General features: G+C 40.0%; 1 protein-coding gene across 7 annotated transcripts in view; it reads left to right on the forward strand.

The window, feature by feature from the left end:
- Positions 1–5,164: 5,164 nt before the first annotated feature.
- Positions 5,165–27,716, forward strand: part of LOC110990663 (uncharacterized) — a 79,461-nt gene continuing 56,909 nt past the window's right edge. For 4 of the 7 annotated variants that reach the window (XM_087134880.1, XM_087134876.1, XM_087134877.1 and 1 more), the window contains exons 1-2: positions 23,717–23,870; positions 24,260–24,934. In XM_087134880.1, coding sequence (XP_086991006.1) covers positions 23,732–23,870; positions 24,260–24,934 — 814 coding nt within the window. In that variant the 5' untranslated portion in view covers positions 23,717–23,731. Of the gene's footprint in view, positions 5,333–10,264; positions 10,285–18,066; positions 18,271–20,897; positions 20,953–23,716; positions 23,871–24,259; positions 24,935–27,716 lie in introns of those variants that run through there. The other 3 variants (XM_022255747.2, XM_087134879.1, XM_087134878.1) reach the window with 3 other exon arrangements.

Here is a 27,716-nt window from a genome sequence, read left to right on the forward strand (position 1 = left end):
CGTTCTGTGGGATATCGTGCAGGGACAGACAGAAATATCACATAGGCTATAGACCTAAAGTCTGGCTGTTAACGAGTAAAGTTACGTCTAGAGTAATTGAGTTATCGAGAAAAACAATCCACCGCAACAAAAGTCTATTTTGTTGATTTATTTATGTAACCAAAATGGTGTTATATCATATACACGTTACTTAGCTGATGTCAGGATATTATTTCTTCTTTCATTGGAGTTTGGCGCAACTGCAAAAACGAATAGGCCTACATGTATATCTTCTAGTTCTTTTGCTAAAATGAGAGTCGGGCATGGTGGATCGATCGAACAAGAACATGTACATGTGAAACGATCAAGGGTCAAAGTTAAAATACCACTGCACAATCGTGACAAAAAAAAACACGGGCGACGCACGACGGGCGACGCACGACGGGCGACGCACGACGGACGGCGCACGACGGGCGACGCACGACGGGCGACGCACGACGGGCGACGCACGACGCACGACGGACGACGCACGACGGGCGACGCACGACGGCATATATGGAATTCCATAGCAGTGCGGTATCAGCATGATAGGGGCACACAATGGAGCATTAAGTTGACCCCTGGTGGCGCGCTTCCGGCACCCTTGGATAAGAAAAACTTTTATAATTTCTAATATTTTTTCATTCAGGTAGGCCTACGTTTGGCTAAGTGTATTCTGCGACAGATAAGATCTATATATCTCAGCTTAAAAATTCCAAAAATTGTCCAAATGAGACAATCGTGGTGTCATCTGACAGAGAATGTCGTTTTCTATCCACTGGTACAAATTTCATGACCATATTTTGACGGGTTAGACAATTATCAGCGAAAGAAGGCAAGAGTTTGAGTCGGTCACACTTTGTATTTTGAGATTTTCCCATTGTTCGTAAAAGACCTTTGTAAAGCATTTACTACCATATTAATTCATAGAAACTGAAAGATTACCAGACCTAGAAGAGAAACAACCTGCCAAACTTTGACCAATCACTTCCAAAAATGTAAAATATGAAGAACAGTGAAATTCGATAGTCTCGTACGCAGATTTACAGTGGCGGAATTATACTTTATGTTAGTCTATCGATAAAATCAAAAATAAAAACATATCAAAATATTTAAATTACTGCTTTGAATTATAAGGAAATAAAGTTAAAACGATAATCGGCTTGCACGAAAGATTCTAATGTTCAATTAAGCCTTTGCTGACTGCGTCAGGTTAATTCGACTGAATCTAGAACCCATCGAGTGCAATTTGTTAAATAATTATAATAATAGCATTGCACGGTCTCGTTTTGATGTAAGAACACGGAGTGAAAACAAACGTGTATAAATAAGGAGACCTAGGAACGATATTGTCGAAAGTGAATAGTAGTTAATGAAATTCGTTTTTACCCGCATATTAAGGTAACCTTTCATAATAACTTGAGGAAGACAAAGGTCAAATTTCAACATGAGTGTTTCATGAGGTGGTTTCAGTTAAGAATCATTCTTCCAAAAAATATAGAACGCAAAAAGAGGGCCTCATGTAAAATCCCCATAGGCGGACTGCGCCAAGGTTCTGGAAATTCGCTGTGTGACCTATTACTTTCATGATTTATAGCCGAAGTATGGACGGGTCATTACAATTGCAGGTAAAACTATGAATGAGCAGCCGCAGAACATGGGCGAAGTCCGCAGCTTGTTAGGATTGGCATTTTTAATACTGTAGGATATTCATTAAAGGATTTGAAGATGCCGCCCGGGGGCGAAACGGTTCTGCGTCGACTTTAGGAAACTCAATGTCATCATCTTCGAATAGCCTAGCGTTTTCAAAACGAGTGGATTCCGCGTAGATTTGCGTTTCACTGGTTCCAGTCATTTTGAAGTAGCGTTTGAAATCGCATGTTCAAGCTCTGACTGGAAGCAACGAAATCCGAAGTCTAAGTGGAAACAACTCGTTCGAGCTCTCACTTAACTTCCGCCCACAATGGCAATGGCGGCTGCGCGTCAACGTCTGCACACGAGTACTGCGTACGTAGAATACGTAGCGCGCACTTTAGGTTCTTTATAAAGCACGATTTACATGCATAGGCCTACTGATTAGTTTAGAACAAAAACGAACGTGTCCCTAACATTCGATTCGAGCAAGGTCGTCCGATTTCGTACGCATGTCTTTGAGGACTGTCTTTCGGTGACTATAGTTAAGCTAAAGTAAAAAGTCGTTCCCTTAAGTCAGTGTCAAGTGAGTTGACGGCCATGGAGCGGCGGCTGTCATGCACATCGTGAACCGATAAAATTTGATTAAAAAGTCACGGCAAAATTCATGTGCAGCGCATACGCACACGCGTTTGTGTTGTTTTGTCGAAGAGCAAAAGGAAACGCTCATTTACTGATTGTGCGTTCAGGTTGTTTGCGTGTCGGCTTTATTGACGTTTCGTTTTAGAAGACAGACGCAGATATGCAAATGGCCGTACAAAAGCGTCCAAAATTCCAGGTTTGTGCACAAACATGGACGCGCCCGGCAGACATCACTTTGTACATGAGTCAGCGCTTTAGTTTTTATATAATTATTCGCTCTTTGCACGCTGCCGCCATAGGCATGCAGAACCTCGATCTGGACACTTGTACAATCGCGTCAGAATACTTCAACACGGCCTTTTGAAACATTGGCCTATCGCATGGTGTAAGAACTGACGCAGCACGCGTAAAATTACTAAGCAACATCACGCGAATCACCGAACCAGTCATTTGTGTAAAGCTACCAGCTCGAGGATCTGCATGCCTATGAGGGCAGCGTGCACATCTCAGAGCGAATAGCATAATTGGTGCATTCCACCAAATTGTTGTATTTCTGCGCGAGCTCATTAATATTTTGTGATCCCACGGGGTTTTAAAATAGGACATACCAAAATCAGGAGGGATCATAATAATGTTTCTATAAATCCCAAATTTGAGACTGGTAGTTTCCAGTTCGGGGTATTTCTTTCACCAAAAAGCCCCAAATTGCGGGCCTATTTTGGATAGAGGCGAGCGGCTACATTCAGAGCTGAGCGCATGGTTTTACTACTATTTTAGGGGTATATTCGGGGAAGGGCAGGTAAAAACATTCGTGGCTACCACTTGATGGAATATAGTGATACCCTGGGCATAATCTTGAATTTCCAGTAAGAAAACGGAGGCCAACCTTTTCCCGAGAGCCAACAGGCGGCGCTATTTCGGTCAAATTTTGCAACGTTTTCTATGGGCGCGTATTAGGTGTAGTGCAACCCGGTGGCCGAGTTCGGGCGGCTTGTTCCCGTATGTTCACGAACAGCTCAATTTGTTGTTCATGGGTCGGTTCGTTGGTTTTGGAGACGAAGCTGAGTACCCGCCCCGAGCTGAAGTGCACCATCAATCGGCGAAAGAAAGACAGGTGGTTATAAGCGGGTTCTTGCACGCGTTCTGCGTGTACCGGGTAGTACGCAAAGACCATACATGCCGGAGTAAATTAATTACGTCGCTTATGCGTACACAGCGTGCTCCGCGTCAAACGCGCATATACTTGGATACTAACTTGGACATACCAAAAGGTGGATCCCGACTTCAATCTTTTTTTTGGGGGGGGGACTTGAGGATATGTCATCGTTCTGAATTTTCTCTGATATGCCGAAGCTAAATTTACGCACTTCTCAGGAGATGGAAGGTCCATGAAAGAGTCTCCCAGTGGCCCCTCGATTATCTTTAAAAATAGAGGAAATGGCTCTTTGAAGTACATGTATAAGGGAGTTCATTAGCCCCATCCCCGGAGATCCGCCACTTCACTGTTTCCAAGGATGTTAAAATAATCTTTGTTTTTTTGTCAGCAGTGATATATATTTTATAATTGTACTTAATTATTTTGTCTTTATATACCCTTTGTTTCCATACTTTGAGACAATAAGTCCTTTTTTCAGAAATGTGCCTTGATTGTAATTTTAAACCCACTGTTTAAGAATTGTTTCGCGTAGCCAAGGAAAGCCGATTTGAAATTGGCTTATGCGATAACAGATACAAGTTGTTGCCATAATTGTACATTTGACAAAAAAGAAACGAACTGGTAAATAAAGAATATTAAAAATATAAATCATGGTTCGGCATCCTGTCAGTGTGAGATGGAAAAGATTTGCCAATGATTTCATTTCTTATTATTCCGAAACCCCGCAAATGTCACAAATACATCACCACATGTACTCACAGGTGTTACGAGCAATACCACGGTACTAAGAATTTCCGAAATACGCGTCTTTGAAATATTGTTTTCAAGCGGCACATTTTGTTATTAAGTTGTATTGTTAGCGGTTACGCAATTTTTAGATTATGATGGGCACGATATGACTGAACTGCATGATTGATCGACCACACTGCAGCGCTTTCGGTCCATCGAGCGGAAAGGAGCGATCTCAGCCATCAGATCTCCATTCTTTTGTAATGCATGATTCTCAAAGACTAGCGCTGTTCTGAAAAGATCTCCAGCACGTTTATACAAGGTGACCACAGTCTTTTCCACAAAACAGAAATGAAACAAAAGGTAAGTATAAGTAAAACGTATTTTTGAAATTTTTGATCATATTCAATACGTGATAAATATAATTGAAACATGAAACAAGATTTGCAAATGGCCCAAACTCTTCGGAAAAAAAACCGTTACTTTCAAAGCGACCCTTTCGCATAATTATTTTATCGCCCATCAATCCCTCCCCGGCACGATTGATGCCATGCGCCAATAAAGTCAACCTCACTAACATAACCTTTAAACAGCAATTAATAATAGGTTTGTTCCCCGAGAAAACACGGCAATAAATCACGACCAACGAGCGGGAAACTAAAATGTGCAACGTGTCAAATACAATCCTTAGAATTTTGGACAAAAGGTGACCTTCTGGAATGAGGTTTTTTATTTCCTCACCCCACGATTCCACTGACGAACCAACTGGCATTTACCGTACCTAGGTTTTTATGGTGAACGAACACGAACAAGCACGAACTCTTAAAAAAGGTCGATTTCTTCTTTTTAAAAAAGGTTGTAACGCGAGCATTTTGCAAAAGTCAAGGTCACATGACTAAACACTTTTCGGGGGATAATCGAGTGCCCGACTCGATATTAATGCAAACAAGCGAGCTGGGGCTCAGACTGTATCTACAAGCTGTACCTAATAGGAGTACTCGAGTAACAGGTGTACCGCAGGAGCCTAGTAGTACTACATATACGTGGTCCGGTAAAGTGTTACCGTCATGTCTTTCCGACGAATGTGCTTCTGCTTGGGTCTGCTGTGGTGCCTTGAGATACAATTCTAGCTGAGGTATGAGGCAGACGCAAGGGGTGAGTATTAGGGCCAGTGTTGTCGAAGTTAGTCGACTATCTGAATTTCACACAACTTGTTGACTGCAGCTGCCGGTCTAGCTACGTGCAGTGTGACTACACACATAATGCTTGTAATGTACGTGTAGCCTAGGTCTAGTTCCCGTGTAAATTAAGTATGAGGTCATTCGCGTTCAGTCTAATCAACTTGCCACTGGGAACCTCTGCGCGCGCCACATTTTTATAGTTAACATGGTGATAAGTGGCAAAAATTTAACATGTTTATAATCAGGATTTCCTACGATGCCTGGCTAAGCCTGTTCCTTGTTATATCATGGAGTACACGGAGTGATAAATTTGTGCATGCAAGTGTTTTCAACATTTTTGTTGTGAATCCGTTTAAATGAAATTATAGTACTCTGATGTAAATTTCTTGTTGAGGATCCTTCGTCACATCAGCTTTTTTCTTTTTGCAGTTGAATTAAAGTCTTTTCCTGTGAGTGTTTTCAAAAAGTCAGTAGAGTGTAAAGTTTTACCGTATAGACTAAACACAAAAGAGAACCAGTTTAATGATGTACTGTTTATGTACAATGTAGAAAACTTATAAGTGATCAATGTGCAGTCATGATGGGTGTTGGACATCCAATCAATATTGACACTAAATGACAACTTTGATTGAATTATGCCTTTTTTTAGGGCATTATTAACGATACGGAGCATGATAAAAACGTCTGTGTAATTTCAAGATTTCCATTGCAGTCAGATGCAGATCTTGGCACAGTGTTTTTGTAACTTTTTTACAAAGAAATAAAAGTAGAAAGAGAATTTTTTTCACGTGAAATTAAGCAGGTCCATATTGAAAACTTCTTTTCACCCGAATTCTGATCGTTTTTCTGGAGAGCAGGCTTTGCAAATTCAAATCCACACAGAAGTCGCATGTACATGTATGTGTATCTGGTAGTTGGTGAGTTTACCCCATCCATGTAGTGGCATGGCAAAGGCATTTGCTTTTTTTGGGGGGTTGGGATGTGCCACACCCTCCCTCACCCCCACAACCCCAGTTGCTCGGACTGCATTCAGTATTGCTGCTCCCAGAGATTTGAACTAGCCAGCTGTCCCCTTCAAGCTCATAGTGTTCAAGGAGGCAAGCCCTCTGCTCCAGGGTAGGTTTGAGTCACTTGGGTGACAGTCATGACTCATGCCTCATTTTTTCATCACTCATGAGTAATTCCCTGTACAAAATAATTGGAGGACTGCCCATCTGTCTGGACAGATGTACAATAGGAACAGCTCTCACCAAGAGAAGCTATTACCTGTACATGTACATGTACATTTTTTACCCTACATATTAGAAAGGGAAAAGTGATCACTTGCAGTAGGTATTATTATTTTTAGTAGTCTTGAAAAACATACAGTGTACTGTGCATTAATTGCCCACAGCCCCCCCATACCCATTGTAAATGTACTAAAGTAAGTGTGTAATTTGAACACTTTTGAAAATGATGAAAACAAAACAAAAAGGCTCAAAGCTTTTCAGGGCTTTTGGTATCCACATTTTGAGTTGAAATCAAGGTGATAATGCATGTGTACACAGGTATGGTAGATTTGAGTCAATGTGATTTGAAATCTGGTGGGAGTGGGTGGAAAAAGTCTCTACAAGGGAATTCTAAAGATGACAAGGTCTCCAAAATTATATTAGAGACATTCCATTAAAATTTCAATCCAGGAAAGTACTTGTAATTCAATCCAGGAAAGTACATGTAACTCTGGTTCAAATGAGAGCATTTTGAAAACGTTTTTATACACTCAAGTGTAAGAGAACAAAACAATGTCTCCACAAGGATACATTTTTCAGGATATGTGTGTATAAATTTGTGTATGTACACTTTTTGTACAGCATGTTATCCGTTTTGAGTGGGAACAAAAGAGGGTCTTCTTTTTAAATGAAATTGGCAGTCCTTTGGTACGAACTCACCGTGTAGACATGCAGATTTATGTGCGTTTGACGTGAGGCACGCAGACAGTACGTGCAACCAATCTATTCTGGAATGTATGGTTTTCGTGTGCATGCTGAATGCGTGCAAGAACCTGGTTTGAAAACTTTGAACCTGTCTATCTTTCTTTAACAGGGGAGGGTGTGCTTCACCTCAGGGCAGATACTAAAATGTTACTTGTTTTACGGTACATAAACATATGTGTTCTAGTACATGCACTGATGTAACTGTATTTGTTCAGCTTGAGCGGAATGCTTCATGTCTACATGACGTCTATTGTGTATTGCCTTGCATTTCCAAAAGACAACCCTTCTTTCCTGGTATTCTTCCATACATGTCTTGAGCGTGGTACTTTCTGTACTTTGTTCATATGCCAATAACAGGCAAGAGTGACTTGCAAAACTAGTTTTATTCAAATTGTCATTGGGTGGATTACTCAGCAAGGAAAGTGGATATCTTGTCCCATGTGTTATATTCCAAGGTTTTGATCACCACACTGAGAAAAGAGATCATGACACTGCAGACCTTTGAGAGTACACTTGTACTTCCCTGTCCAGCAAAGCTTGGAATCTTAAAAGCTAATTGTGTTGTTGGAAGGTTTTGAACAAAGAAGGTTCTACATATACATGTACTCTACATGAGTAAATACCACAGGACATCATTTGGTGACAGTCCAACACCAACTTGAGCAGTAGTGGTGTGCATTACAGGATGTGCTGGAACTGGTCACCATATTGAAGCACATATACATGTATATGTATGTGCCCTGGCACCCATAAGGAAACCTATAACCCCCAAATTACACACATGTACATTTACATGTACTGGTACATAAAAGGTGCTTTAACATTGTTGCATGTAGTCAATGTAGTTGTCTTTCATCTGGAATGCTCATCAACAACAGTTATTCATCTAAGCACTGTAATCATACAGTTACTCCCTTTAGCCTTTGTTGGAATTTCCCACAAAGTACGTGTAGTTTCTTGTTCTTTTATGTTACATGCATACACATATGTACATACGATTATGTATTGTACCATATGACTACATGAAGTAGCAACATGTACATGTATGGATACACAGGTCTGCCTCCCATATTTGGAGCCAATTCAAACATAGAGCCAGGGATACAGTGCCTAGGGGCTACCGACATTAGAGGAGTATTGTGCTCTGATATGTTCAGGTTTTACAACTCATCAAATGTATACTATTGTATACATACATGTGTGTATGATGGGGTATGTACATGTACCTGTTTGCACTTCCTTATTTTTACTTCGGGCTTGATACTGACAATGACATGGGGTTAAGCATAAATGACTTACATGGATGTGTCACATGTTGCTTTGCCACAGTTCTGAATTCGGCAATCCTCTTGTCAAAAAAGGGGAGTCATACTGGTACAGTGCATAGTTACATGTTCATTCACCATTACACTTCATTCTTTTACAGGTTATCTATTTTGGGGTTTCAAATGTATAGGCAAAATGGAGTGGCAACCACTTGTTGAGTACTGTAGGCTACCTGTACATTGTCAGAATGAACCCTTCACTACCGGACAAAATGGACTGCAGTACTGTACATTGTACGTGTATATGTACATAGTTGGCAATGGTCCTTACTTTAAATTGCTGACACTGACATTGGCTACATGTACTTCATCTTGTCCAACATTCTTTACATGATACACCAACATTTTGACACTATAATCACTTTTCCACAGTACTGTACATGTACATGTACACAAATAATTCCAGAAGGGGCGGGGGGGTTGTGACAGTATCAGTAGGTTTTTTTCACCATTCTCGTTAATTCCTACAACTCCTATTTTACAGTTCATACTGGTCACTTGTTCCAGCTGTCAGTTGTGACGGAGCCAAATGGCACGTACAGGCTTTGGCTGTAATCCTGAGCAATTGGCAAGAAGAAATATAATACCGTATTTTGCACAGCTTAAAAAGCACAAGTACATGTATGTGGCTCCCAAAGTGCACATTTATACCCGCGGATACATACATGTACCATACAACTTTAGCTGTTTCAAATTCTCCTATTGGGACCTAGCTTGTAAAGGTTACGTGGAATTGTTAAGAGACAGCAAGTGCATGTCGGAAAATGGTGCACAGATCTGCTTTGAAAGGTGAAGATACTGTTGATTAAAGTTGCCTTTCAAATTTCATACGTGGTGTGCAATTGTGCTTATGTGTTTTAGAAATAATATTGTGGGTTGAACCGTGTACATGTAGTTTTGTGAGTCACAAGCAATTTCGTGATGAAAGAGACTGGAAGATTTTGAAATTGATGGTAAAGATATAATTTTATCCATGGCTTGGTGGATATCACTGCATACAATGTAAAGTTGGCTGTCAAAATTGAGAGAATCTACCAGTACGTTGGTACAGTGCACATCAGCTGCAAGCCTACACAAGAATGTGCTCGTACTGTACTTTGCACTCTCTCTGTAAATTTAGAAGCCATGTATTTCAGGAATGACTGGGGGCGTGCAACAAAGAAATAAGGAAGAAAAGTGTCCTGTGTGATTTTTACTGTAGTTATTGACTGTTGCCAGTGAGCTGCTACTTGATATGGAGTGGGCCCATTGTCAAAGTAGGGGCTGGTCTTGTTTGCTGTGGGTGCACACCATCAGGGAACCCAGTTTCCTTTAACCCATTGCGTGCGACCCAGCGATGTGTACATGAAGTCATTTCTGGGTCCTTCATTGTATTTGAGCACTGTACTTTTTACAGTGAATTTCAGAGAAATGCATACATTTACATTTGTACTGGAACTAAAATTGCACATTCCATCGTGTGCATTCTTTACATGGTATTGGTATGCTGCACCAGTGAGCCCTGGTTCTAGACGTGGAGACATTTGTTTGTAAAAACAAAGCTGTCTTTATTGTTGTTTTGCTTTAATATATTCGGAAGAAATTACATGAATTCAGCTGTGTCAATCAGGCCTTGCCCTTAAAAAGTGGTGAGTTTTGAGACTTGTATTCTGTCTCTCTGTCATTGTGGATCGAAGTTGTTTTTTGGCCTGTAAATGCATTCTATTGTTGATCTCCACTGACCAACCCTGTTTAATCTGGGCCAAGGTTATCAGATGGCCATCCAAAAGCAAAGTGTGATCAAAGGTGATGGGGGGAGAGGAGGAATGATGCCTCAAGGGCTACAGTATGTTCAGGCAGAGTTTTAGCTAAAACTGTAAAAGTTGAAATGGCTGCTGGGGAGGTGATTTTAAAATTAAAAGATCTGAGTGTTCATATACCATTTCAATCCGGCAAGATTACCTCAAAGTGGTTTATATCTAAACTTTCTCGGGGTCATGAAGAACTTCTGTTTATTTACAGTACATACATGTACATGTATATGTAAAGCGCATGTGACATGCTTGTGTGAACGTCGCTATAGACATTCGTCATTCTGGCTTTTGAATTGAAGGGTCTATACTGCAGGAAAATACATACTTTATGCTTTCCTCGAAAATGAAATGAAATTTCAATTACTGATCTTGTATTTTGTTGCTGGATATAAGTACCATTAAATTCTTTTCAGATCAAGTTATGGATCCTCAAGTGCGACCTTAAACATTCAGTTTTCGTGGCAGTGCACATGTTCGCAGAAGGGAATTTAAGACAGTGTCTAAACGCCTCCAAGCACTTGCTGCACAGTTGCTTCTCTGTTTCTTGCAGTTTATTTTTGCAGTCTCACTTGCGTACAAATTTCTGTAATCTGATTGATGTACAAATATACACATGTACTGTACAGGTATGTACTATGCAGTGCGTTTACTGTATGAATTATGTATACGTGTGGAAATATAGAAAGTTTTACAGTGTATCCGTATACATGTACAGTATGTGTATTAATATTTGTACACACATGTAGTAGGACTGCTTTCAATTTAACTTCAAAATTCCATACGGTACTTGTACATGTACATTTATGTACCAAAGTGATGAAAACATTGCTGGACTCCTGGTCGATTGTACTGATCGAGTGAATGTGCAGGTGAGCACTGCAAGTCTGCATACATGTGCACTACTTGTACATGTACATGTACAGTATACTGTTTGTGTATACACAAACAGTATGACATGTATAACGGTATTTCAACAAATGTTGAAGAAATTGCATAAATAATGATGATGTGATCATGGTATGTTATGTGTTTGTTTTTGATTTACTAGTTCTTTCCTAAAACTTTCGAGGACTTGTGCAAAAATGTGCAAAAAATGATCATGTTCATGCACCGTACATTGTGTAGAGTACATATGTGTACATACCAGTATAGAACTTGAAGTCAGGTCAGTTAAACATGACTTCCAGTCCTATATGGACATACATGTGCATGGATGGTAATTACCTGAATCCCATCTACCTGTAATCTTGTTCGTGGACTTCAGAAAGTTGTGTCGTAAACATAATGATGCATTAAATTGAAAGTTTGATCATAGTTGTTGATCCCAGTCATGCTTAATTACATGTACTGTACCTTGCATGGGCAAAATACTGACCAGTACCGGTGCATGTTTACAAGTACATGTACCGATATATGCCTGGATTCCTGAAAGCCACGCTTTGGACTTGTTATTAAAGGCACACATTTCTCAGGTCCAAGACAGTTTTAAAAAGTCATTTCTTGTACAGCCCCAAATAACAAAGTGTAGTACATGTACATGTAATTCACTGCTGGTCTGCCCACGTATTCTGCACAAATGCTAGGTATAGACATGTGCACTGGTACATGTACCAGTAGAATGTACTTTATGCATATACACTGAGGTCTAAAATGTTTTAGTATCTGTTTATTTACAAGTGATTGCCTTGGCAAGTAACTGACTTGCATGAATGTAAGCCAGGGCGCATCAGAGACTGCAGTCATGACAGACTATGATTGACTTTATTGATTCTTCCATCCCCCTGGATCAGAAAGAGAATGAAGGGGCCTCGTCATCACTTTCACTGACACAAAAGGAGAGGGACAAGGACCAATGTGTACATGTAGCCTACAGTGTGTACCTGCTGTAGTAAAGGGTGGGATGACATCAGCCAGACTTGTTGCTGTCTCAGCCGTCTTGCTGGGGTGCAGGATTGGTCAGTAAAATGAGCTTCACCTCCCAGAAGATGTCATGATGTTGTTCATTAGAACTTTGCAAGATTGTAGGAAGATTCTCAATCTTTTGATTGATTTGTTTTCACTTCCTAGCCTTATAAAGCTGTTTATGATAATAGTTGACCACCGGTACATGTAGCTCGACCATTGCCCTTGTATGTCAGAACCTCCTTTTTTGTTTTTTGTTTTTTTACTAATCTGTGGCATACCAGATCCATTTTTTTGTATTTATGGTGTCCTTTTTATTTTTCGGACATCTTACATATGTACATGTACCGGGACATACTCTATCTTGAAGACGTACATGTAGGGAAGGAGAAACCTGGTATTTGTAATGTGCCTTGGTCATTTGACCAAATACGACTACATGTACTGTATGGTTCTAATGCACTCTTTTCTAAGTGTGGCCGATTTGCCATGGTACATTAGGAACAATAATTTATTTGTGTAGCCAGTCAGATGATGGGAGATTTATTCTGGTGCTGTATCACGTACATAAAGTCCATGTACAGAAGTAGTTGTACGTACATGTACATTAAGAAGTGGGGAGCTGTACTGTATTGGTACAAATTCATTTTAAACACTGGTAGCTGTATGGAGGTACAGTAATGTAATGTAAGGGGACCATCGTGTTTTGAAGGGGCAAATAAATGGCTCTCGAGGTGAAGCCAAAGATACATGTACATCAACTGTGGGAAAGATCACCGCTTTTGTAGCCCGACAACATCGCCAATGCACTTGAGCTGTAAGCATATATGTACATGCGCGCTTGTAGATCACACAAACAATTGGCGACCGATAAAAATTCACAGTCTATGACAAACTGTACTGTATAGCTGCACTATACCAGCAGTTGGAATGACGTACAAAAATGTACATGTACAGTGTACATGTATACATGTATATGCGTGTCCTTGGAAAATGTGCTTGTACCTACCAGTATTGTAAGAAGTATGTTCATCCGTGGTTCACCATACAGTACTTTACTGTACTTCCTGCCTTTGGTATGGCACTGGCATACCAGACCTTGTCTTTTGCGGTTAGTTGACCCTATCCAGTGACAAACGGAACTTGAGGGCAAAACCACAGAGTACATGTGTACTAGTACATTGTCAGTGGGAAAACTGCACACTTTGTGTATACACGTGTACATGTACTGTACATGTACATACATGTATGCAGCAGCTGCACAGCAGCTGTGGGATCCAGGGACTGTAGTGTCTGGGGACATGGGCAGAGTCTGGGGATGTCCAGTCACCTCAAATGGGGTACCCTCGGAGTGAAGGTGGCATGGATGAGCTGGCTTCATGTGTGTCATGTGCAAAGTTCTGGTCTAATATTGGCTGATACTTTGTCACACTGGAGTGGGATAGTTAGGATCGGTAGTTCAATTTTTTTGTCAAGATACATATGAGGACTAAAAGTACATGTAGAGGACTGTCAGGGTTGAAACTCTGCATGTACCTCAAATTAAAATCTGTAAAAATTTTAGAGCTGCAACTAATGCCTTCACCATTCTCAGTTTTAGTGGCACACGCTTTGTACATAGAATGCATGTACAAGTTCCACATTGTACATTTATGTGAAGTTATAATGATGTACATGTACATGTAGCTCTAATGTGTTGCTTCGTCAATCCTGCAAAATCTTCCAAACCTAGCAGGATGGATGGTCAAGTTTTTTTAACTAAAACTTGGCTTATTAGAGTGTTTGTTCTATAGGTAAAGCACAAGCATGTACTGTATATATATATGTACAAGTACATCTTCTTGCACTTTGTCAGGGTTCTAGGATATACACTGTAACATCGAAAGCCTTGTTTGCACTGGACTTTTTTTTCCGAGCCGATGGTCAAATAAAAAATTGGTCAAATGTGGCCTACATGTACATGTTTACTGTTTGCACTCTGTGGCAAAATGCGCATGCGTAGTTTCCCTGTATGAAGCATGCCATTATGCCCAGACCGGCTGTAGGCCGCTTTCCCATGCTTTTGCCGACGCATTCGTGCTGTCCGCAGTGGAATTTCCATCTCAGGAAAAGTGACTTGGTAATTTTTGGGGGCAGAAGTTGACTGGTAATATTGCTCAGTAAAAGTACCCAAGAGGAAAACTTCTTGGGATGTCCACACTGGACTTAAAATGGGAGAGTACATGTATAACCATTGTGTCGATAATTTTGACTCAAAAAGTCCAATGCAGACAGGGCTGAAGTTAGTCTTGACTCAGCTCCTTGTCATGCACAGATTAGCTCTGCCGGTGTAAATGTACATTTTTCTCACACCTCACATTCACTCGTATACTTCAGACATCATACTTAAGTGTAGCTGAAATCAATTTTTCAAAATTTTTGTTCAACTTTGTATTCCTCTTCAGTGTATGAAAACTCTTTTACATTCCTATTTGGTTAAAGGCACTGAAAAATGCAATTTTTTAAACAATTGAAATTATCTATATTTCCTGGACAACCGAGGGTGCCGTTGCTGTGAAGTCATTTAGGGAAGACATAGTTCAGTGCATATCCAGGCGTTTCTGTTCAAATTTTTAAACCCCAAATTAATTTACTGAAAACTTTTCTGAGAAAGGGATTGATGCTTGCTTAATGCTTTGCACATGAACAACAGTGAATCGGCAAAGAAGAGAAAATGAGTCCAGTAAGTCTACAAAAATGTGGGACTTTTTTGTGAACAAACCAATGTAACATTAATGACATCACAGTTTTGTTCATGAATATGTAAATACTAATTAGCATAAAACCAAAAAGGCAGTCGAATACCCTTTGAAATAATGAAACAAAAGTGGAAAATGATGTTAACTGAGGCACTAAGTTGCATTTTGAAGGTCTACATATACATGTACATGTATATTAAACCAAATTGATTGGCGCTACCAGTACCCTTTAAGTGACCACCTGCTCACACTTACTGAGAGAACAAGGGTCTTTGAGTGACTTATGAACAGGAACTTATGTCAGTGAAAGATCTTTAGATGTACCATGGAGGAATCCAATCCTCCATGGGTGTACAGTACGTGTACGTACATGTACATGTACAAGCAGATGCAAAGTACATTGCGAAGCCATGTGTACATGTAGAGTCGCTGGTGACCAAATCCCAGAATTCTCGCCAGAATTTTTTGACACTTGGGTTCAAGCTGCATTTACTTGTATGTGAACATGTACAGTTGTACGAAGTATAGATGCATAACTGGGGATGGAAGTGGGGTGGGGAATGGGAGGAGGATGCATTCTGTTCATCCAACAAATGCATTATGCACCAATTACATGTATGTACGATGGATACACAATGTAGGTAAGTTACAGTGATGAAAACAAAAAATTGTCAGTTTTTGTGGTGGGTGGGCCACTAGCCAACCAGACTTGCCAGGGTATACACTTACTTGTGTATAAATACAGCCCTCACTTAACCAATGAAGTCTGTACTGTACATGTACAGTACAGCACAGTGTACCCTTGCTATATTGTAATATACAGTGCACATGTACATGTACAACATATGTACACATGGCAAATGTATACATTTATTCACAATACAAAGTTTTCTTTTCTCTTTCTCCAAGGGAAAATCTGCAAAGAAGAGGTACAATAAAACTTCAGGAAGCATGCTAAACAAATTTTGCTGCTTGATATGCCATATATGTATACCACACAAAATTTGAACAAATACATCAAATATCAAATTTCCCCTCGTCCTTGCATAAAGGAAACTCAACATTCTTGCAAACAAGTTACCGGTATATACTTTAGGTAAACAGTGAATGTTCTCTTTTCAGAGAAGTAAATGAACCTTTGTACCTGTACAGTGCAAGTCTTGGTATTTAAACACAAATCTCTGCTGGATACCCTCAGGGGTGTGAGAATTCAGCTTTTCACCTGATTTCATCATATTTTTGTTCAGATTTTTACTGAATTTCAGCCTTTTTTGGACACTTGCTCCCTGCAAAATTAATGGAACTTTCTGAATTTCAGCTTTTCACCCCTGATTTCTGCAGATGATCTTGACCTGCTTAGTGAAAGCGAATCACTTGTTGGAGTTGACTTTACACCTCTCATTCATTCATTGGTTTTAGTGGGAAAAACATACATATACTCTGTTATTCAAGGTGTCGTGAATTTCAAGTTGCAGTTTTCCTGGAGTCTCGGAAGGGCTGTAATGCTGATGGGTCAATGACGGAAGACAGGAATTGATCACTAGACATATAATGCTGTCAAAGAAGCAAAAAAGTCAGTATACATTGTATATTGGATGAACATCATCATGTTATGACTGCATTTGGATGGTTTATAAACATGATAACTTCATGCTCATGTGTACATGAACTCTTGCATGCATTGAAAATATACATGTCCCTGGTACCCGGTACATGCAACAAATCTAAACACTGTAAACATTAAAAGTAATAATGAAACAAAGCAATCTTGTACACATACATGTACATGTATGGGCACAGTACCAGTAGGTTGTCTGTGACACACAGACTTGTTTAATTTGTCATTCAGCAAACTTATACGTGTACATGTACCAATACATGTGTTATATGTATGTGCACAAAGGGATACATGCTTGATAGGAAAACTGAAACCAACATTCCCTCAGGTGCGGCAAATAGTACTGGAGCTGCTGTACATGTTTAGTACCATATGTGAGCTGCGTGCATGCGATGCAAGCATGCACGAGAAGGTTTTCGGAAGCAACCGCTTGACGCTCAGGGAACTTGCAGACAGCCTTAGTCAAGGGGGAGGGGCAGTCATTCGTTCAGAAAATTATTGTACATGTACATGTACACGTAGGTTTTTCCTACACGTACCAGCACATCCGGATGAAATTTCATTCCAAGGGTCCTTGGCAAGCTGCCAGAATGAAAAAAGCCTCCAGGAATCTGGACCACAGAGCCAGCAAACAGTAGGTTCCTTCCCGAAAGAGAAAAAAAAGCCCCCCAAAAGTTTGCCCAAAAAGTTTGTACACTGCTTCAGGAACCGTTTGGTCCCTAAGCTCCATGTTTGTGTGAACAGGTTTTCTTCTTTTAAGATCCTCAAAGAACTTGCATTATTGTCTCATTGGTGTCTATAACATGTAGTCAATTCAGCTGAAAAATACAGGACCAAAGTCATAAAGACAATTAACGGTACCAGTACATGTAAACATGTATGGTACATTCCTATTGCTAAACCAGAAGTTTTTTTCATGAAAATAGTTTGTTTACCACATACATGTATAAAAATGTGCATGTGTTACATGTAACTGGACAGAAACACCATTTTTATTCCAACAGACTACCACGGAGCACGCTATTTGGCAGACTCAAAGAAAAAAAAAGATTAATTGCTTCACTCCGAGTACGATACACATAAGTTACATGTACCATATATGTGTATGTAAGTCTTGTGAGGAATGTATAATGTGCATGACAGTAATAAAATTGATAACTCTGTGAAATGTTGTTGTTTTAATTTCCAGCATTCTTTGGGTGCAAATGTTTAGTTTGATGGGACACGTCTATGACATGTCTGATTAAGTGCACATTTTTTTTGTAGAAGGGGGATGGGTGAACATTTTCTTTCCATCTTGACGTGTCGTTTCCGTGATGTGCAGGGTTAGTTGTAGAAATTGTTTCGTCAGATTTTCCCGTGGGCTGTGATGAGCAGAGTCAGTTTCAGTCAGTTGTTAGCTGAGTGGGTAAAGATATATGAAAACGGGGGTCTCCGGCAGGAAATCTTTTCATTGGGCTTGAGGAAGTCATTCCATTCGTGCCAAAGTGTCAGCTGTTTGAAATCATTACTGTACAAACTTGGAGCACAGACAGGTTGAAATCCTGGGGTCAGCTCGCACACGTAAGTACGATGCCTCATACATGTACATGTACAGGTAGGTCTGACACCTCATAAGTCTAAAAAATGCTTTGAAAAAATTCCATTAGTCAGACGCCTCAAAAGTCCAACGATTCTTTATTGGTTTTTTTCAGACTATACATGTACAGTGTACATGTAGATCTGATGCCTCATTTGTCGGATGCCTTGTAAGTTCGAAAATGCAGACTTTTGAGGCACTGGACTTACAGTACATGTATGAGGCATCGGACTTGCGATATACACCCAAATCCTTGTGTACATGTATATTACTGTATTTAACTGTCAACATGTACATGCACATGCATGAGACTGCACTTTACTGGTACCTGTACGCTGTATACATGTATTTACATAAGTAGTTTTGCTTTTATTCAGGTGTCAGAAATACATGTACATGTACCTGTATTTTTGTTTTAACAGGAGTGATTCCCAGTACCATGAATCCACCATTAGCCACTTGCCACTGGGGTTTCCGGTACCGGACACGTATTCTTTAATAAACGCGTTGCCGGGGTCTCTGAAATCGGATAAAGGGAACTAGGCCTTGTTACAAAAGACCATACTCGTAACAAAAGACTAGGCTGCTGGGCATTACCAACATTTTTTCACTCGCAGTAGTGGAGATAATCCAGCCTTGTTTTGAAACAGTATACCACAGTTTGAGTCATTTAGTGCGAGTGGATTACCACTTGGGACAAAAACGCTCCACCACCACAGCAATGAGCCACACAGCACCGCTGCATGCTAATCTGGCCCCTATTGAAAAGAGGTCAGCAGTGCACTGTGCCAGGTTCGTGAACAAAAGAAAATTACATAACACCGCACAATCTGGGCTCTTTTTACAAGGCTGCAGGCCTGGCTGAAATACTTAGCATCAATAGATTTTGTCTGTTAGTTTAGAGTAGCCACCAGACAGTCATTCGTGTCGGTGTAAACGTCCATTAATGGAAATGATGGTTTTTAAGAATTTTGAAGACTGAAAATCTTGAAAATATCCCGTTTGTGTGCACTGTATTTTTCAAACCACCCGGCAGCAAGTGGTTAAAGGTGATCTAATGAATGCAAATGCACACTGAAAAAATTGCATTATTGTAATTACATGCAGTCTGTTTAAAGTGTATAATTAAGTGGGGCTCTCATTTGTCCGGCCTCGTCACCATCAATCTTAAAAGCTGGATGTCCAGCCATGTTAGGCTGTAGAGCGTTACGTACAAGTACGGTACATGTACTGGTACAGTATGTGTAGCTACTGATTTTGACCTACATGTATAGGCCGGAAGTTCATGTACATGTACGTACATGTACCATAGACATTGTGGGGATAAACTTTGAGGTTTGCCTTACTGTGAATCACTTCTGTTTGCATGTATAAACTCTTTTGAATGGAGAAATGCCGGTAATGCATGTTTAAGTTATTTGTAATGGACTTGTGAATTAACCTCATATTCAGGAAATATGTACCGGAATTTGCTGGGAGGTCTCTTATAAACGATTCGGAATTGCTCATCAGTGTCTCCCTCAAGCAAGCTCTGCAGCTGTTAACACAGTTGAAGTAAAATTGGCAGCCTGAACAGGGAAGGAACTTTGTTCTTGAAGGGGCTAGACAATTGCTCTGTAAGGTGCACTTGTATGAGAAAATCATATTGTCTGTGGGACCATTTCATCAGTGCCCTTTGGCAAATACCAAAGGAATCAAGGCAAAACTTGCCTCTGTTGCCTCCATAAAGCAAATGTACATGTACCTGCCCTGCCTGTAAATCAGGGTACAGTATGGTGTCCAGACCATGCCAATTTTCCAGACAACCTAGCTTTGGGGAAACACTGGTTACATGGTGCAGAGTTAAAAGTAATTTGAATTACATGTACTCACCTCTAGCTACATGTACATTTATGTAGCCCAGAACCCATGTTCGATTCCCACCCTGAGCCATACTTTGTATAGGTTCTGATTGGATTGACGGTACATGTAACTTTTGGAATTCATTCGCTCAGTTACAGTAGTAACCATTTACCATACATGTCAATCCAGTGGGAACATGACTTACAGTGTAAGCATTTTTGTGTGTGTACATGTAAATGTACATACATGTACTACAGGAATAGAAGATGATGATGCAGCGGTTCACAAGAATAGCCCAATCCCATACATGTATATATCAGTCTTATTAATTCAAATTAAGCATTAGTTTTTTGTTTCACATACGTTTTGTTATTAATTCTTGTGTCAATGTACATGCAGTTGTTTTACTACTATGAAATGTTTTTATGTAAATGTTACAATTTGACCAGTGGCCACCACACAAGTTAATAAACTAATTATAATAATAGTAACATGTAGCTACATGTACACGATTGATGTAAATTACTAAATTTGTTGAGATCTGCACAAGTTCTGTTGCTGTAAATTGATTTGGTTTGTTTCATTGCCAGAATGTGTTGTATTCCTGTATATTTTCTTTTGATTTGGATGAAATATATTTAGCCCATTCCTGTTTTTTAGAACATCTCTAATTTCTTACCGTTTAGTTTTTATAAATTTGTTTTTTGTCCTTGATTGTTTGTAGGTGTTGTTTGTTTTACTTATTTCGCCCCTTTTCTGTTTGTTTCAGTTTTCAAATTTGGATGATTAGATGCTTCAAGGCATGGAAAGATGGCTGCAACCAGGTAAGCCATACATGTACATGGAGATACCCCAAAAGTAACATTTTGTCTTGATCATTCCTTGTGATGGTGTGACAGTTGTCATAGAATGGATCACTTGTACATGTACATGTGTAGACATGTACCAGCACATTTATATGCTTGTGAATCAATGAAATGAGTTGAGGTCAGTAGAAGTGAAATGAGGATGTGGTTTGTGGTAATGTTGCAGCTGCATGTAAGCACCTTTGACTGATTAACCGCATGAGGTTGGACTTGTAATTGGACAATGTTTAACATCCAGGTCTGCTCTGCTAGGATTGGATGAGACTTTGGAGGGTACATGTGCGTGAGATTTTTGAGGCCCAGTATTAGTTAGAGTGGCATACCAGAGTCTGCCCCTCTGAGCTGCAACATATGCAAGAAAATACGTTCATCTATGTACGCGCACATGTTGCACGTCAGTTTGGCAGGGAACCTGACTTTTGCCACAGAAAATATTCCCTATTTGCAAGGTGCCCACTGTACCTGCACCATTGAATTAGCCCTTGGATCACTATACAAAAAAGTACATGTACATATTTGTACACATGCCATGTACACGTGTACATGAGTTTGTTGTGTGCCCGGCAAACATCACAGCAGAAAAATGTTCTCAGCAAAAGGGCGTAAGAAACACTCTCTTTATTTAGTAAAAATGGATATAATTTATTACTTCAAAAAGCAACCTTTGAACAACTTGTTGAAGGACTTGGGAATTTTTTAAAAAACTTTTTAAAAAGAAATCTTTATATTTCATTAAAATTAAACAGTTGCATATGTACGTCCTTTTGCCGGGGAAAAATATTTGTTGGAAAAGGGCATTAGTGCTTACGTCCTTCTTCCAAGCACACAAAGAGTTCTCCTCGGGTCAGCATGCTGTTCGAGTACATGTACCCTCAGGATTTGGGAGCAGTGATTCCAACAGTACATGTAGGTTTTCCCCTCGTTATAATGCTTCTCGGCCCCTCCTCTTTTTCCTGAATTGCAGTGATTCACCGTCCATCACTGTCATCTCCATCTCTATTGGGCACAATCAAAGGAGCCAAAGGGAAGTTCTTGGACTCTGACTCAGTGCTAATTTTGCATCTAGGGTATTCCTCCATTGGGCTTCAAACAGATACACGGACATGTACCAACCAATTAAATGTACCAACCGATTACAGTGCATAGAGAACTTTTTTTCTTTAAATACATTTTCTCACATGTTTTCCTTCATAAAAACATATGATTTGTAATTTTCCCCACCCACGTACATGTACTGTGTGTAGGCGTTGACATAGCAGGTATGAACCACCATTAACTTGACAGAGGGTAATGGTTTGAACAACAGTGTATGTAGTTTAATGTGGATCCTCCTGCTACTGAAACTATGTGAATTTCATTTATTTTTGCACTAAATGTATTTTTCCACAAATGCAAATATACATGTACTACCATAGTTTTGATTGTTTGAACTTGACAACCGGAGATGAAAGGATCACAGAAACTGTGTAAATTGTATGAGTTGGAGAATGGTCCCGCAAAATTTCCAATATGGTTATTTTTAGTCAAATTAATACAGAGCATTATTGTTCAAATTCTGGGATATACATGTACACTACTCAAAAAAATTAAAGGAACAAGAGAACAGAATGTGTTTGTCATGGTCTATATGGGCTACCATTAGAACAAGAGGCATCAAGGTTTTGCCTCTTATTCTAACGGTAGCCCATATAGACCATGACAAACACATTCTGTTCTCTTGTTCCTTTATTTCTTTTGAGTTGTGTATATCCCAAAATACATGTGAACATGTAAAAAGTACTGGTGTGCATAAAAAAATAATTACACTTAGACAATAAACAAAAACATGTACCACACTGTATATGCAAACTGAACAAATTTTGCAATCGGGACCGTTAGAACTGATGCGGATCAATGCAGCGGCAGTTTGTTGACCACTGGTCGATTGTCACTGATGCGTGATATACATGTATGTACTGCACCTGTATAGGTTACCGGTCAAAATTGTCCTTTGGTCGACTATTCGCCGCTGATCGAACTTGCCCCATGTATGCGGCTTGGAAAACTTGGTGGTCATGACTCGTGCAGTCATTTACAAACCCACGTACAATGTACATGTATGTGTACGCGAGTACTTGTATACATGTTGATGTGAAACGGGCATTGCATACAGTGTGTGCAGTGACATGGTCACACAAAGCTGTGATATACCGGTAACCAACCAATCTTTCCAAGCCACAAACGTAACCAGTATGCGCACATGTACACTACCATTTCTAATATGGTACGAGTAACTGTACTTACATGTACAGTGTGTATACATGTAGTTGTGAGGACTACGGTACACAAATGTTGATCTATAGTTTTTTGGATAAATTTAATGGAGACAGATTCTTACCTCAATCAGTTAATCCATCCAATGTATGGATAAATCAGGTTTCTATCCAATTACGCCAGTAATATTATGAAAACAAAAACATCCAAATTATACAAAATATACCTGAATTTGGTGTACATGTACGTGTAATGTGACCTGGTTTTTTTGCCAGCAACTCACAGAATCTGGTTTAATTAGGCCAGTTTGTGCCCTGTTGGGCCATTAATAACTTCCACACTGACATAGTGCTAAGAAGATAGTTTTGGGGATAATGAGCTTTTAATGAAGCTACATGTAGCTACATGTACCATCTGCATTCATGCACTTTAATGCATTGTCAGTGCCCAATAAGCTTTCATATGTACCATTACGTACGTGCACATGCAGCATCCATCACATACATGTACAGTGTACATACACTCAATTCCTCATTTGGTCCAGTGCTGTTGTAACATCCACTTTCCTGCTCCGCACCAGTTCTGCGTAGTACGTACATGTACATGTACCTTTCCGTACACTGGTATGAAGTCCTGCATGTACAGGTACACATGTATGTACCTGTACATGTAGGTGGGGGTGTATGTATACATGTACATGTGTGTGACAGCAAACCTACTGGTACCTACCGTTCTGTAATGAACTTTGCTGGGCTTTATGGCTTCATTTGCTTTGCTAGCTAGCCCATGCAGTCTTGAAAAACATTTACACACACATATACATGTACAATATAAACTGAAAATGTAGTGTAATGTTATGTAACCTTCTTTGTCTCTATCAGCTGTTTCCCGCTCAGTAAATACTACCGTTACTTCGGTTCGTTAACATTCTGAGGTATACGGTATGTACATGTACGGCTGATAAGCCAGGCTAATGATGTATGATAATGTGTATTCGGCTTCATTTGATCAGGTGTGACTGGAAACGACACAGGCAGAAACAGTCGGGGAGTGGATCGGCTTTACACAGCTGGATCATCAGGTAGCAGCATAGATGAGAGAATTGGTCTGGAATCAGTCGGTGGTCGAAGTCGTTCCAACTCCTTGCCCATCCGGGCGCAGTCACAGAGCGAATACCTGGACTCGATACGAGCGCTAGCTGAGGCCTACAGTACTGTAGAGCAGCACCGGAAGAGTGGGGGCCATGCCACTGGTGCAGTGGGTGAACTAGGTACCGGTAGTGGCTACCTGACCCGGTCCCGCAGTGCCACCATGACAGACGTGCTACACTACCGTGCTGGCCGTACGGACTCGCAGCAGACCGTTGACTCGAGTCAAGTGTTTGACCGGGCATCACCACAGGTGTCGGATGTGAGCGAGGTGTTTCTGCCGCCAGCCTCAGATGACGAAAAGGCCAGAATCATCAACAGTCGACTACAGGAGCTGGACAGTGCGCAGAGGTCGTGGAAGAGGCGCGTCGCCGATTACGTACATGGGCTGCCCTCAACCAAGCCCCTGCCTGGGGAAGGGGGACGAATACAGGATCCCAAACGAAGACGTATCTGGTCGACTGGGGAGCGTCTGCCGTGGGAAATCAGATCCAGTGATGGAGTCTCACCACGGCAAAGGATTACCACAGTCAGCTCAGGTGAGCTTTTCGGAACACATGTACATTGTTGCAGACATGGAGATGGATTGTCCATCTATCCATATGTGTCAAAATGGCACAAAATGCTCTGTCAGACTCTTAACATTTATTTTTCACAAATTTTTTGTGTGATATCATTTGAAAGGTTAATGTAATGACTTTTTTCTCAGATTATATGCATTGTCTACGCATCTGAGGTACCGGTACATGCATGTGTACTTTTCTTCAATACATGAAAACTGTTTAAAAGCTCTTTTGCATTGAGTGCATCGAAAGTGTTGTTTTATTTGAGAATTGTCAGTGCTCTTTGGGACGACTGGGGCGCTGTTGCTGTGATGTTGAGGGATGACACTGTTGGGTAATTTGACATTGAACTATCATTGACATTGACTGCAACTATCTTTAAAAATTTGTTTGGAAAATTATTTACATCACTTATCACTTGGAAATTAAAGAATGTGTTCTAAACGTACAGTATCATACCCAGTTTCTTTCACTGGGATGACATTCCAGATCTGCTCCCAAATGTGGAAATTTACATCAGCATACATGTAAAACAAAAAAAACCCACAAAATATCTCTGAAAGAAATAAGCCCTTTGCAAGTTAAATTTGAATAAAATCTGGTGCACTGAGTTATCAGATTGCACATAAACATAATTTGAATTTCCCAGATTAATTTACCTCATGATTCAGGGCAAGTTTTTGCATAGCAACCACTATCTCTGGAATGATCTGATTCCGATTTGTGCCCTTCTTATCCCTTGAAAACAGTGTACATGTATTATTGCAGTGCATCTCCCACGTGTACAGGCATATGCAGTCCAGTAAGCAAAATCTTGCCCTGAGTCAAGAGGTACTGTGCTGTGTCTTTAACCCAACTTCCTAGGGTGCATGTTAATCACCATCACTGTTTTGTTCCCCTTCAAGCCCCCGTGCACACACATTGTTAATTTCTTTCTCTCCTTTCTAGTTCTGACAATGTCTATACTAGCATTGTACAAAGGTCTAAATCTGCTAATTAGTTTTTCAGTTGTAGAGCCAGTAGCACATGGCAGGTGTAACAGGCTTTCATTTCCTCTCAGGATGATAGCAGATTGCACAGCTTAATCCTGATTGTATACCGACTGTACCCCGTACTGGTACATGTACAGTACATGTACATGTTCACGTACAATGTACATATACACCCTTCCTTTTTTTTCCTTTCAGCTTTTATGAATTTCATTTAAAACAGAAAGTTTACTTTTTGTATAATATGCCATGCACATGCCATCCTTAAAACTGCAAAAAAGTATTACTAGTACATGTTTGTACATGTACATGTACATACATGTACTGTACAACAACTCTTATAATGTTACAAGGACACCTTCGAATGAGTTTTTAACTGTAAACTTTTACAACGCAGTAATTAGTGGTAGAATGAGCACAGTACAAGTTTACATGTAATCAGCCAAAATTAATTAGCAAAGCTTCATGAAAACGCAAATCCACGTTTTCCTACATTCTGGCCCCTCTGCTTAGCGTGTTTTTCCATAGGGAAGGTGACACAGGTGTGTCTTTTTGTGAAAACAAAAATCTAATTTCTCTTTTTTTATGTGCTCAAATGGAGGGCCTGTTTGCTTTTCCTCATGAAAATGCAAAATGCAGTTATCAAGATAGCGACTGCCCCTGGCATCAGTTGTGTAATTTTGACTTTAATGATGTTTTATTTGCTTGTGGAAGTCATGTTAAAGCAGTGAAGTATAATGTTTTAAAACAAAATGGAAAGGAAAAAAAAATTGGGAGAAAAGTCATTTTAACATTACCCTCTTTACATGAAAGCGGTGATGATTATAAAAACCAAGAAAGGGAGATCGCAAATGTATGAAGTTACCGTGGCAATGGATACCTTGACATGTACCTGACCCTTGCACTGCCGCAAATTTCAAATAAGTCTGTGTATGAGGTACTACCAGCATAATTAAAGAAAACGATTTTTGCACATTGTGAAAATCTTCTCCATGCTGTACATGTACATGGAGTTGCCCACCAGTAAAAATGGTTGCTGCTTTATTGTTTTCTGTTTCATTTTAATGTTCAGTATTCATGGTAATGGCACATGCCCCCTGGAGGCATCCGGCAAGCAAGTTTCTGTATTGTATAAAAAGAAGGTACTTTGAAGGGTTTGTAATGTACATGTACCAGGCCACACAGTGAATGTTTTTCTATGAGTTACATGTACGTTGGTGTATACAGCCTAAAACATGGTTGCTAGTTTTTATGAAAAAAAGGACTTACATTATGATGTGGTTGAATACCAGTATTTTTATGCTACTGTACATGTAAACAGACTTGTTACACTATCGTGTATTGCATTAGTTGTTTTAAATTCAAAACGTGCAGGTACACGTGTACATGTACGATGTATATACATGTAATATATGGCAAGTTTTATAACGGTTTTTCTTGTCAGACTGCCAGCAATATCGAGTATCACACCATACCTTTTCCTCCCAGTTCATTTCATTTGAAATTACCATCAATTGAGCCATTTGCAATAAGCCAACAAATCTCATCGAAAATTACCGAGATATGTAGGTGTTCTCACACTTCTGAAATTTGCTATATTTGCTGTACTGCTACATATGAAGCAGTGACATGTAAATGTACACGCACCTGTATGTTGTACATTGCTCTCACCTTTTTTATAAACTTCACATTTTATGGAACTTCACGTGTTATGGTTGATGCAGGCCCGTCTTTTGAAGGGGCTCAGAAGTCCCCTCCCCAGCAACTGG

This window comes from Acanthaster planci, linkage group LG03 (genome assembly GCF_054643075.1).
Source record: "Acanthaster planci isolate LZ-2023a linkage group LG03, COTS_SCS, whole genome shotgun sequence".
Classification (NCBI taxonomy): Eukaryota; Metazoa; Echinodermata; class Asteroidea; order Valvatida; family Acanthasteridae; genus Acanthaster; species Acanthaster planci.